Source organism: Mastigoproctus giganteus, chromosome 6 (genome assembly GCF_048544385.1).
Source record: "Mastigoproctus giganteus isolate SK-2022 chromosome 6, ASM4854438v1, whole genome shotgun sequence".
In the NCBI taxonomy this organism is placed as follows: Eukaryota; Metazoa; Arthropoda; class Arachnida; order Uropygi; family Thelyphonidae; genus Mastigoproctus; species Mastigoproctus giganteus.
Window position 1 is genome coordinate 141032240 of NC_143580.1, and position 13224 is coordinate 141045463.

Genomic DNA, 13224 nt, shown 5'->3' on the forward strand with positions numbered 1-13224 from the left:
TCTCCCATAACAAAATAAGCTATGAGAGGTTTTTCAGGTTATATCATAAACTTCATACAGAAGAGCAATTTCAGTAGCAATATCTTTGAGTAAATCTTAGAAGAGGCTTCCATCCTCATGGCCAAATGAGCTATGGAAGACTTTAAAGACAACATTACAAACCTCATAGGAATGAAGTTTATGGGCGTCAGTCCTACGCAACATGTATCCCCATTTATGGCCATTCCATTTAACAGGTTGAATACACGGGGCAATGTTAAAACAAGGATTCCACACTGAGAGATAGAAACTCACTTTCTGTAGAGGACATAATTATGTTCCGCTTTGATCCTTTGCTTGCAAAACCATGTTCAATATTTCTTTACACCAGCAGATTCAAGTATAAAGACACCATTAGCTATGATGGAGCTAACCACATCTGCCGTTTGGCTAGTACTGTTAGCTCCATCACAGCTTGTTGTTGTTGTTATCGTTGTTTGGTTTTTAGGAGCATTAGCAACTAAGGCCATATTGCTCAGGATATGCGGTGGTCATTCCCTGACCTTTCCGAATCCTCCATATTTGGTGGTCACGGGCTTGAACCCCGGTCTAATCAAGAAGCATGTACTACGCACTGCTGCTCCTGCCCACCTGGCTATGGAGGCACCCCATCACAGCTAATGCTATCATAGCTAATACTGTTATGGAGGAGATAGAATCCAAAATCTTTTTGAATCTGCTGATTTCGGTCAAGTTATTGCAGCAATGTCTTGATAATGTGTTTTTAGTCATTCTCTTCCCCAAAGGTTTGGAAATGCTGCTCCTTTGTTAACTTAATACTTTATTTTTTCAGATTAAGTTTATTAGGGAGTTAGATTTAATACCTTTCTATTTTGATATGTCATGGTGCACACTTGTCAAAACCAATGGAACAGCAGCCTATGTCCACATTAGAAGAACAATATCTAGATTGCACTCCAAAACACAGATGTTATTCTAAAATTAATTTCTATGGCAATAACTTTAGATATTAAGGAATTAAAAGAGAGATTATTATAGTCTTAAGGAATGCACTTCAATGTTTAAAAAACCTATGTCTATAGGCCAATTCTAAATATGGGTCTGCCCATTCTGCTAAGCATTTTTGCAGCACTTCTTGTGCATTCAATTGAGCATGATCTCATACAAGTTTTAATACACAAAGAGACACAGGCATTTCTAAGATGAGGTTAGAACTGAGAAAGGGTAGGTGGGCATGCTTATGCTCTTTGCATTCTTAATTGACTAGAGTTGCACTTGCACTTGTTACACTCTACAGGAACTACTGAACTGTAGTTCCCGCTTAATTTCTTTCCTTGCTACTGCAGTCATTTCTGAGCTTCTTCCTAAAGATTTAGTCTATTACTGTATGAATATTCCCATTACTTTGTTTTATCAGAGTGTGCTTGTTTATAATATCCAGATTATGAGTGTGTCGTATTGATGAATATAGCAGATTAGAAAGTTGTGGTAGAAAATTAGTAGTCACCCCATCCTCTGAGTAGAGGGTGGGGTGACTACTAATATCATTAATTTCTTTTATTCCATGAATTATTATATAAAGTGTCAGTATAACAGCAATATACAGAATAATTTGCTGTACTTTTTTTTTTTTTTGTTTGTATGACTTAACATGACCACCTTAAATCTGTTGAGATCAGATTCAAAAGCTGCCAGATTTTGGGAGCTCAATAGCACTAAAATTGTTTTTTTAGCTGATGTTCCAAATACATTTGATAACAGTGCACATATATACATACAGCAATTTTATATGCCAATATATATAAATTAATGTATATTTTCCATTTTATTTGTAGAAATATATATATATAAATACTATTACCTTTGAGATCTGATTGTGAGATTTGCTTCTCCTACTTCTGTTCTGAAATAATTTTAATAATTGTTTCTAAGTGCATATCTCAATCACAAAAAGAAAAAAAAAAAAAAAAAAACTTTAGTGAGAATTATATTAGAACAAGCTGGTAATTATACCAATACTTTTATACAGACTGATTACAAATGAAGTGTACTGCACACCAACCATAAGCATGTAGGGGGAGAGGAAGAAACCACAAGCTAGCAGGCTGCACTCAAATTAAATTCAGGTGGAATCCACTATATTTAATATAACATTTATGTGTTAATGGATGATATAATGTCATAAATGTGATATCCATGGCTATCAGTATGTACTGGCAGAGAAGGAACACTAACATGTTCAACTCATTCTCCATACTACCAACTTTTAGAAATCAAAAAATGGATGACTTCAAATAGAAATCTGGCTGTAGCCAAAATATTCTGATACTGCATTCCAGCACTGCCCAGCATTTCCTTCCAAATTAATGATAATTAACATTAATGTAAACTGATGGGTTAATTATTCATATCATCATAAAATGCATTTTGAAGGTTCGTTGTTGCATTTATTTATTATTATTTTTTTTTCTTTATTCTATTATAGTATATTGCACTGGAAAACAGGCCTTGAGCATCAGGCTGCATCACTTTATAATTTCTAGTAACAACCGATGAACTGGTTTAAGTTAAACTTTATTAAATAAATAAATAGGGAAACAGGCATTCTGTGTGTTATCAGACATTCAGTCTAAAACACTGAGAGATCCAATGTCTTTCTATTTTAGAAAATTTAGGAAAAATCCAGTTGGCCTGCCTCCCTAAAATCCACTCAAGCACACCGTCTCGATGGTAAGCCCAGTTAAGTCACTTAGACAGCAACAAATGTATAAAGTTGGTTCTCTTCAAGACACCTGGTCAGCGTGAAGAGTAAAAGATGAAATCCTCCAGCACATGACAGCATGACAAAACAAACAGCCCTCACTCCCAGCAGCTTTCACTTCCCCCTCTTATGGCAGCAAGAGGATCAGAGTGGAAGCAGAGGGTGCTAAGAATCTCTGGGTACGACGGCTGCCATGCACGGAAACTGAACTTGGCCTATTACAACGTAAGATTGCTTATTGGTGAAGACAGAATATTAGAGCTGGAAAAGGAATTAGAAAATGTGAATTGAAATACCATAGGTTTGGCTAAAACAAGAAGAAGAAATGAATCATTATAAGTTTATCAAGTGGAAATCTGCTGTACACCAATGGAAACAGTGAAAGGAGCGAAGGTGGAGTTGGCTTTCTGGTCCATAAAGATATAAAAAACAACATTTTGGAATTTAAAAATACATTACCAAGGGTGTCAATGTCAAGACTACTACTCAGAATTTCTAATAGGTACAAGCTAAAGGTTATAATGATTTATGCACCAACATCGAGCCATGATGATGAAGAGGTTGAAGAAATGTACACCAAATTGAGAGTCTTCCAGATGAGCAGAAAACCCACTACACTATCATTATGGGGGACTTCAATACTAAGGCTGGAAAGAAACAACAGTGCAGAAAGGGGAACTATAAGAAATTTTGGAATTGGTGAAAGAAATGAAAGTGGTGAAAGACTTGTGGAATTTGCAGAATCTAGAGAAATGTCAGTAATGAACACTTTTTTCAAGAAAAGAGTGAACAGAAAGTGGACATGGAAGAGCCCAAATGAATTAACATCTAATGAAATTGACTTCATCCTCGCTAACAGAAGATATATTGTGAATGATGTTACCATCCCGAACAAGGTAAATGTTGGAAGTGGTCACAGAATGGTAAAATGCACATTTGATATAGGTGTAAGAAAAGAAAGGAAAAAACTGACTCGAGTAAATAATACAAAGGTCTTTGAGATAACAGAAGAGGAGAAAAAGCAGTATGTACTGGAACTTAAGAACAAGTTTGAGCTTCTGCAGACTGCTCAGGACCAAGATATCGATGGGGAATATTACAACTTTCTGAAAGTGATAAAGCCCAAGAAACCTATAGGAAAAATGAAATCCAAGGAAGAAAAAATTAGTCAAGAAACACTTGTCATGATATATATAAATTAAAAGCAATAAAATAGAAGCTTTGGGGGCGAAGTGTCCCTTCATCAGCTGCTCAGTGTATGATGTACTGAGTATATATATGTGTAGGGTAAAACAACAGAAGACGACTGGGCAGGATTGCAAATCACTACTCCGGTGCCAGTAACGCAATATTACACATGCATAAGGAATGTCAGTGCTCATCATATTGTAATATGGCAGAAGCCATAATGAGGTGTATATGCACTCCCCTATTATGATTCATAGTACTATTACAGCTGACTATAATAGTACTATGAATCATAATAGGGGAGTGAATATGCACCCATTATGGTGTCTGCCATATTACAGTGCAATGAGCTCTGGTATTCCTTACGCATGCATAATACTGCATTATCGGCACTGGAGTAGTGATTTGCGATCATGCCCAGTCGTATTCTATTGTTTTACCTTATGCATATATATACTCATTACACGGAGCAGCTGATGAAGGGACACTTCACCCCACAACCTTCTATCTTATTGATTTTTATTTATATATATATACATTTTTTAATGCTTTTAACACTTTTATTTTATATCTGTTTTAGTATTTTATTTATGTATATATATATATATATATATATATATATATATATATATATATTTATTTATTTATTTATTTTAATAAAGTTTAACTTAAACCAGTTTGTCTGCCTGTCTGCCATTACCAGAAATTATATAATATATTGCTCTGGCTAAAATTTTTGTATTCCATGACCTGGTTGCAATTGACCATAGTGCCCAATAACAATTTACACAAATCAACTACTATAGCACACACATCACTCAACAAATTCGAAGTAACTTAATCCTCTCTCACAAACAGATTCTCTTAAAATACCTAAACATTTACACAGTTAAACTAACCTAACCTCCTTTTAACAGCAAACTACAATACAGTACACAACACAGAATAAACCTCTCAATAACAATACTGATGAGAACTAAATCAATAATGTTATAAAAAAAAAAGCAATAAAATTTTAATATTAAAAGTTAAATCTTTATCAAAAAAATCAAATATGGAAATATACCTATCAAAACATAATATATATAAATTTGTTTTACTTAATGTTGTAAACACATATGTAACCAATATTATTATTATTAGCCATGTGATGCTAGGAAGCCTGAGGCTTATGCTGCACCAGCCAAAAGGAGAAAGAGAGAGAGAGAAACAAGAGTCAGAAGTAGAAGGGAATTACCAAGAAAGAGAAGAATGATGATATCAAGCTCAGGATGAGATAATAAAAAAGGAACAGGATGCAAAAAATAATTCTGACATCAAATTCATTCAAATAAAAATTGCAAAAGTTAAATAAAACATACATTTCAGAAACAACAAAGAAGCTGATCTCTACTACATCAACTTGAAAACTGCTATCTAAATTATTGTTGGTTTGTCTCTCAAGAACTGCATTTGAGTGATATTGTTCCATCAGCTTAAAGTTGCTAACAACCAAAGCCTATCAGAACATGCACCTAGATATCAAACACTAAGGGCAAATCAGTAAATACGAGTGTAGTCTCTATTATGTTCAATTGCTGCACTCCATTAGTGCAGCAATCCTTGCTGCACTAATGTTTAGATTCCTTGAGAAGAAGTTTGGTTGGATGGCATTCATGTGTTGCCATCTTGAACTCTTCATCTAATGAGGTGATGTTCTTCTAGTGTATCTTTCAGTGGCCAAGGAAGGGTAATAATCATATGGAACTAAGAATATGGAGAATGGAGTAACATAACTTGTATTACTCATCCTCCATATTCTCCTGTGTATGATTTGCTTCATCTTCAACTTCATCTCCTGTGTGGAATTCACTGTAGGATGGATGGTGTGATGACAAGCGTTATCATGCAGGCACACATACTTGAGAACAGCAAACCACAACATTTCTTCAGAATTGCTGGCTTTAATTGCTGGATTTTCTACATCAGCATGTTTGGGAGGCAACTAGAGGGAGTAATACTCTTGATTTGATTATCAGTAGTGATTCTTCAAGCATTAAGAATCTGCAGATAGAGGAACCACTAGGTGGCAGTGATCACAGTGTGCTGAAGTGGGATTTACTCAAAGAGGTAACTACAATCAGGGGTAAAGGGAAGAGTTACTGCTTTCGTAAAGGCGACTACGATGGTCTGAGACAGTATTTAAATTCTATACAGTGGGACCAACTGATGATGTTACCAACAGCAAATTCAAAATGGGAAGCATTCAAAGAACTTATCTTGGAAGCTACTAGGTTTTACATACAAACTAAGAAATATTGTTCAAGGTTTAGGCCTAAATGGATGTCAGATGAACTAATGAGACATTTTTTTTTTTTTTTTTTTTATGAGAACCCCAAACACGAGAGGTATTATAACCTATAGTACTTAGTACCGTGCTTGGGTTGGAGGTTGAGAAGACGAAAGAAGATATTTGTTGATATTGGACTTGAACTTCTGTAGATTGTCCTTGGGAGATTTAGATCTTTTCGCAGACAAGCTTGCTCTATTATTTTTGACAATTCAAAATAACAGACAGACATATGGCAGAGAAGAAAATTGCATGGGATACATATAAATTAACACGTGACACAGAAGCCTATGATAGATATAAGTTGATCTGTAACCAAGTTACAAAGGAGGTTAGGCAGGCAAAGGCAGATTACGAGAAATCTTTGGCAAAGATGCAAAGAAAAACAGCAAAGAATTCTTTATTTATGTAAACTCTAGAAGGAAGGGGATGAATCAGATTGGTCCATTTGATATCGATGGTTCAACTGTTAATGATCCTGCTTAGGTAGCTAACAAACTAAATGAATATTTTGCATCGACATTCACACATGAGGAGTTATTCATCGAGGGGAATGCCAGAGATTTATTCAACTCTGGCTGTAAGCTAGATAATCTTGTAATAACTGAGAGTAAAGTGGAGGAGAAATTGTTGAAGATAAATACAAGAAAGGCACCTGGGGTGGATGGGATCTATCCAGTTATATTAAAGGAGACAGCAAAGGAAGTAAGCAAACCATTAGCCATAATTATGAGAGCTACATTGGACTCAGGGTAGGTACCCATAGACTGGAGATGTGCAAATGTATCCCCAACAAAGGAGGATCAAAGGCTGGTAATTATAGACCTGTGAGTTTAACTTCTGTTCCAGGAAAATTAATGGAGGTACTGGTTAAAGAAGCACTACAGGATCATCTAGACAAGACTTTGGTTATAGCTCGGACACAGCATGGTTTTGTTAAGGGGGAAGTCTTGCCTGACCAATTTGATTGGACACTATGATGCAGTCACCAAAGAACTGGATGCAGGGAATAACATATATACCTGGATCTTAGAAAGGCTTTTGATATTGTTGCACATGGAAGACTGCTGCCCAAATTGGAGCAGTGTGGCATTGGAGGCAAATTGCTGCTATGGATAAAGGGGTGGTTGAGGGGGAGAAGACAGAGAGTGGTAATCAATGGACACTGCTCATCATGGCCTAATGTTATTAGTGGAGTCCCTCAGGGTTCGGTGTTGGGTCCATTATTGTTTTCTGTGTTTATAAATAATATTTATGATGGTATATCAAGCTTAATGTCCAAGTTTGCAGATGATACAAAGGTTGGCAGGGTTGTTAAGGACACTACCGACGCTATGCTGCTGCAACAGGATCTGGAAAGGTTGAGCAGATGGGCTGAGAGGTGGCAAAGGAAGTTTAACATTGACAAATGTTAAACTTCATTGACATTTTAACATTGACAAATGTAAAGTACTACATATGAGAAACAGCAACCGTAGAGCAGCGTGCCAACTCTGTGGTACTACACTAACAGTGGTAGAGAATGAAAAGGATCTGGGAGTAATTGTGCAGGCAGATATGAAGTTCTCTGAGCAGTGTAGATGGGCTGCAAGAGTAGCTCATGGTGTCTTATCAATGATATACAGGAATTGTTCTAGCAGGGATAAAGAGGTGATTATTCCATTGTATAAGGCAATTGTCAGGCCACACCTTGAGTACAGGTCTGGAGGTCTCATTTTAAGAAGGATAAAGAGCTGCTGGAACGAGTTCAGAGAAGGGCAACAAGATTAGTGAATGGAACAAAGGGTTGCTCTTACGTAGAAAGGCTTAAGTTTTGCAAATTACAGTGTCTGGAGACCAGGCACCAGTGAGATGCTCTGATAGAGGTGTATAAAGCCTTGAATGGTTTGAGCATGCTCAATGCTAATGGGATTCTGCCTCTTGCTCAGAATAACCACCTGAGAGGGCATAAATTCAAATTGAGGAAAGACAGATGTAGGATAGATGTGCGGCAATTTGCCTTTAGCCGACGGGTAGTTGGTTGGTGGAACAGACTTCCATCCATCCATCCATTGTTGTGGAAGTTGATAGCCTAAATAATTTAAGGCTCAGCTGGACAGGTATTTCGAACGAATGGAGGGGTGAAGTGGAAGATTTTTTTTTTTTTTTTTTGGCTGATGCTGCATAAGCTTGCTTTCTTGCATCCTATGCCTCTACTAATGCTAATGCTAATTAGTTCGGCAGCATATCATAGTATTTGTCACTTGCCACCATTTCTCCCCTCTCCAGATAATGTTCCAGAATCACTCCTTCATGATCCCAGAATATAGTGAATATGAGTAATACCTTCCCAGCTGATGCTTGGATAGATCTTCTTCAGTAGTAAATATGAACCTGTATGGTACAATTCTGAGCTTGTGTATTTATTTTCTGGAGTATAATAGGGTATAATAGAGCACTATGCATTCAATGAAGGTTCTCTTTCATGTTTGTACCATCCAAACATGGAACACACATTAAGTTGTTCCTTGTCCTGGTGTTACATGTCAAAAATGCTCGAGCATGCATTTTTCAAAAGTGAGACTCCTTACTAACTACAAGGCAGGCAAAGGCAGATTACGAGAAATCATTGGCAAAAGATGCTAAGAAAAACAGCAATGATTTCTTTACTCATATAAACTCTAAAAGGAAGGGGATGAATCTGATTGGTCCACTTGATATCGATTGTTCGACTGTTAATGATCTTGCTCAGATAGCAAACAAACTGAATGAGTATTTTGCATCTACATTCACACATGAGGAGTTATTAAGGTTTGAAAATGGCAGAAGGTTATCAAATTGTAGCAGGTGCTTAATGATTTTGTAATAACTGAGAACAAAGTGGAGGAGAAATTATTGAAGTTAAACATAAGAAAGGCACCTGGGGTGGATGGGATCTATCCAGTTATATTAAAGGAGGCAGCAAAGGACCATTCGACTCAGGGGAGGTCCCCACGGACAATAAATGTGCAAATGTATTCCGAATTCACAAAAGGGATCGAAGGGTGACACGAGTAATTACAGATCAGTTAGTCTAACTTCTGTTCCGAGTAAAATAATGGAGTCACTGGTTAGGGATAGAGCAATCTAAATTGTGTCCTTGTGGTGAGGTGGAATATTCAGATCATATTATGAGGCAATTTGCAATGTATGAAGAATTTAGAAGTCAAATGCTTGAATTAACGGGAGTTCAGAAATTTGAGCCATGTGTAGTTAACTTAGGGCAAATTATAAGGGCATATTATCTTTTATGCCTTTAAAAGATAATATCTTTTAAGGGCGTAAAAATGTAATCAACAATGTAATCAACCTTTTCCCCTGGCAGACATACCCTTTATATTTCCTACACTGTCCTATTCCACCCATCCTTTTTGCACAATATATTTCCCGTTTCCCTGACAATAGAGTCAATGACAACAATTACTCCTGTGAGACAAGTGCATTCTGCCTTTGTGGTTGCTGCTATGCTTCCTATATTGCGTATACCATTGATTGTCAAGCAGCATGGGATTCCCCCCCCACAACTCTGTGTTTGTATACTCTGTGTAGCAGTACAAACTCAGTAAAGGCCAGAGATAACGTGAGTTTCAGAGTCAGTTTGCATAGCATAGTGTTGTTGCCCCAGCTGTGGGCCCCCACATCGCCTCTCCTTGCCAAGAGGAGGCAGGCTGGGTGTAATAGGGAATAGAAAAGTCTATGGCAGGGGCAAACCCTGGGCAATGCTTGAGTTTGCCAGGGAGACACCAAAAAAAAAAAAAAAACCCTCTGGAAAGTGAAAAAGGCAGTGGGTTAGACAGATAAGGAGGGGAGAAACAGATGAAGATAGAGAAGGTGGATGATAGGAAGACTTTCCACCTGAAAACAGGAAGTTAAAAGGATGGAGAAGTACCCCTGTGGGAGGAACTCATCCTCCACTGGTGGGAAGAGACTGTTAAGAACAGAGAAAGATTTGTGGTAGTAGAGTCCACCTGGTAAAAATTTTGATTTGGGAGGTGAAGAAGGGAAGTTATAGGGACAGGGCACCCTATATGGGGAATAAAATTGCACTGTGGCCATGCAGTGCTTCTCTGTAAGTAATCCCACACTGGCCAGGTCAGCTAAAGCCAATGTCAGTATATCCCACACCATTATTGATGCATGATGTCAGTAAGGCAGGGGGATTTCCTACTAGGTTGCCCGAACTGTAATTAAATTAGGAAGGCCTGTTAGAACAACACACTCTACATGCACTCAGTCCAAATGCACACCAGTCATACTTACATTTACACAATCACACACTTTTTTAAGGGTATTTAGGGGCAGACTGAATAACAGCACATAACATTGTCTCATACATTTATCATTCTTACACTGATTATTATACAAATAGTCAGGACACAGGTGCCACCCAAACTTTTGTTTTTTTTATATTAACCACATTCATTCAGTCACCACATAGTTTACACTGGTGACTTGACATTCATTCACATTTATTGAGCTTAACCTGCAAGAATAGCTAACAACATTCCCCATTTTCACACACTTATCCCACTCAGTACGATACCTTGAATAGAACAGCACACACACACACACACTTCCCCCCCACAGGTTAAATGGACTCATAACAGGTTAAATAGACAGATAACACATATATTAATGGTTCAGCTAAAAAAGAATTATAGACATATATATATATATAGTAAACCCCCGCTATTTGCGGTCGCTGATTTAACATAAAATGAAACCTAAAAAAATGTGAATTTTAAAGTGCCGTGAACATTTTCCACCATAAAAAACATGGCCGTGGCTAAAATTATCTTTCCCGGTCAAAACAGCACTCAGTGGGTGGGGAGAGAGGGATGACAAAAATCGCGAGCATGGATGTTTCTCGCTAATCCTTGTTCAGTATGTGTTATGCGCTTGTCATGGAAGGTTTCGTCGTTTGCTTTTAATTTATATGCTTATAAATTGAATAAATTTATCAATTTATAAATTGATATGCTTACAAAAGTGATAAATTTACCGTTTGCAGTGTAAAACAGACTTTTTCGAGTGTGTTAACGGAAGAAAGTGACTTTATTACGGCCAAGTTCGTTCTACAAAAATATGTAGAACCCATACAAAAATATGGCTACGAATAACAAGGGAAATGTGAAAAGATCAAAGAAGGTAATGACATTAGCGAATAAAATTGAGTTATTAGATAAAATTTCTAATGGTGAAAGTGTCTCCTCAGTGGCAAAACATTATAAAATCAATGAGTCAACGGTACGATCAATCAAGAAATCGGAAGAAAAAATCCGCCGTAATGTCCGTGAAAACGCGCTAATTGCTTCAAAAATTTGCTCTGTAACTCGTGATGTTAAATTAGAAAAAATGGTAAAAGTTTTAAATCTGTGGATAGAAGACCGAACTCAAAATAAAATTCCATTAAGTTCACTCATCATTCGTGAAAAGGCAAAACTCCTTTATCAACACTTTAGCGAAACTGGCGATAGCACTGGCAGGATAAGTTTTTTAGCTAGCAAAGGCGCTGGTTTGAAAGATTTGTTTGAAATTTCTAATAAATATTACATTTAATATTAAATTGTTTCTTATTTTCATTTTGATGCCTTATGCTTGCATTTCACTATGTACCGTCTATGTGCATAGTCATATTATGAAGGTACATATACAAATTTGTAATACATACATACATACGTAGACAAAATTTTAGACTAGTTTTTTGTATATTTCATACTTTGGAACGGAACCCCTTTATTACTATGGGAGCCATAACTCAGTATTGGCGTTTTCGGTATTCACGGCATTTCTCAGGAACGTAACCCCCGCGAATAGCGGGGGTTTACTGTACATATATATATATATATATATATATATATATATATATGATAAATAATTATATTTAGTGTTATGAAAGAAAAGTTGTTATAAAAGATAGTGGTGCAAGTGTGGAGCAGTGTGGCATTAAGGGAAAATTACTGCTAAGGCCTCTGTAGCCGAGTGGTCAGGAGCGGGAGTGCAGTAGCACACGCTCTTTGAGTAGACCGAGGTTCAAGCCCCTGACTGCTAAATACGTTCAATCTCCCAACTCACACTGGACCGACGTGGAAGGTTATGGTCCATTTTCCCCTCAACATTAATTGTTGAGGAGGCTTCCATCCTGCAGTGGGTTGATAATGGCTGCAGTTTACATTTTTTTTTTAGTGACAAATGGGCCTGGAGTACTGGGGTCCATAGTTTCAAATACATATATATATACATATATATATATATTTTTTTTTTTTTTTTTTAGGAGCATTAGCAACTAAGACCATATTGCTCCTTGGATATGCGGTGGTCATTCCCTGACCTTTCTGCATCCTCCATATTTGGTGGTCACGGGCTCGAACCCCGGTCTAATCAAGAAACGTGCTACGCACTGCTGCTCCTGCCCACCTGGCTATGGAGGGGCCAGAGTTGTTATTAATCTGCTCTTCGTGTGCTAATGTTATCAGTGGAATTCCTCTGGTTTTTGGTGCTGGGACCATTGTTGTTTTCTGTATTTATTAATGGTATTGATGAAGGTATATCAGGCTTAATGTCTAAATTTGCAGATGATATGAAGGTTGTCAGGTTGGTTACTGACAGTAATGACAGTATGCTACTGCAACAAGATCTAAAAAAATTAGGCAGTTGTGCTGAGAAATGGCGATTGAGGTTTCACATTGACAAATGCAAAGTACTACACGTGGGTACCAATAATTCCAGATTAATATGCCATGTGGTACTACACTCAAGTTGCAGAAAATGAAAAAGATAAGAGTTTAATTATGTAGTCAGGTATGGAGTTCTCTGAGCAGTGTTCAGACAGGCTGCCAGGACAGCACATGGGGGTTTTGTCAATGATATATATAGAAATTTTTCTAGCAGGGATAAGGAGGTGATTATTCCATTGTACAAGGCAATG

The 13224-nt window shown here is 37.2% G+C and overlaps 1 protein-coding gene across 1 annotated transcript in view; it reads right to left on the reverse strand.

Moving 5' to 3' along the window:
- BBS1 (Bardet-Biedl syndrome 1) overlaps positions 1-13224 on the reverse strand; it is a 235284-nt gene that overhangs the window by 167687 nt on the left and 54373 nt on the right. Inside the window, exon 6 of the mRNA XM_090375359.1 lies at positions 1862-1903. Coding sequence (XP_090231485.1) covers positions 1862-1903 — 42 coding nt within the window. The remainder of the gene's footprint in view (positions 1-1861; positions 1904-13224) is intronic.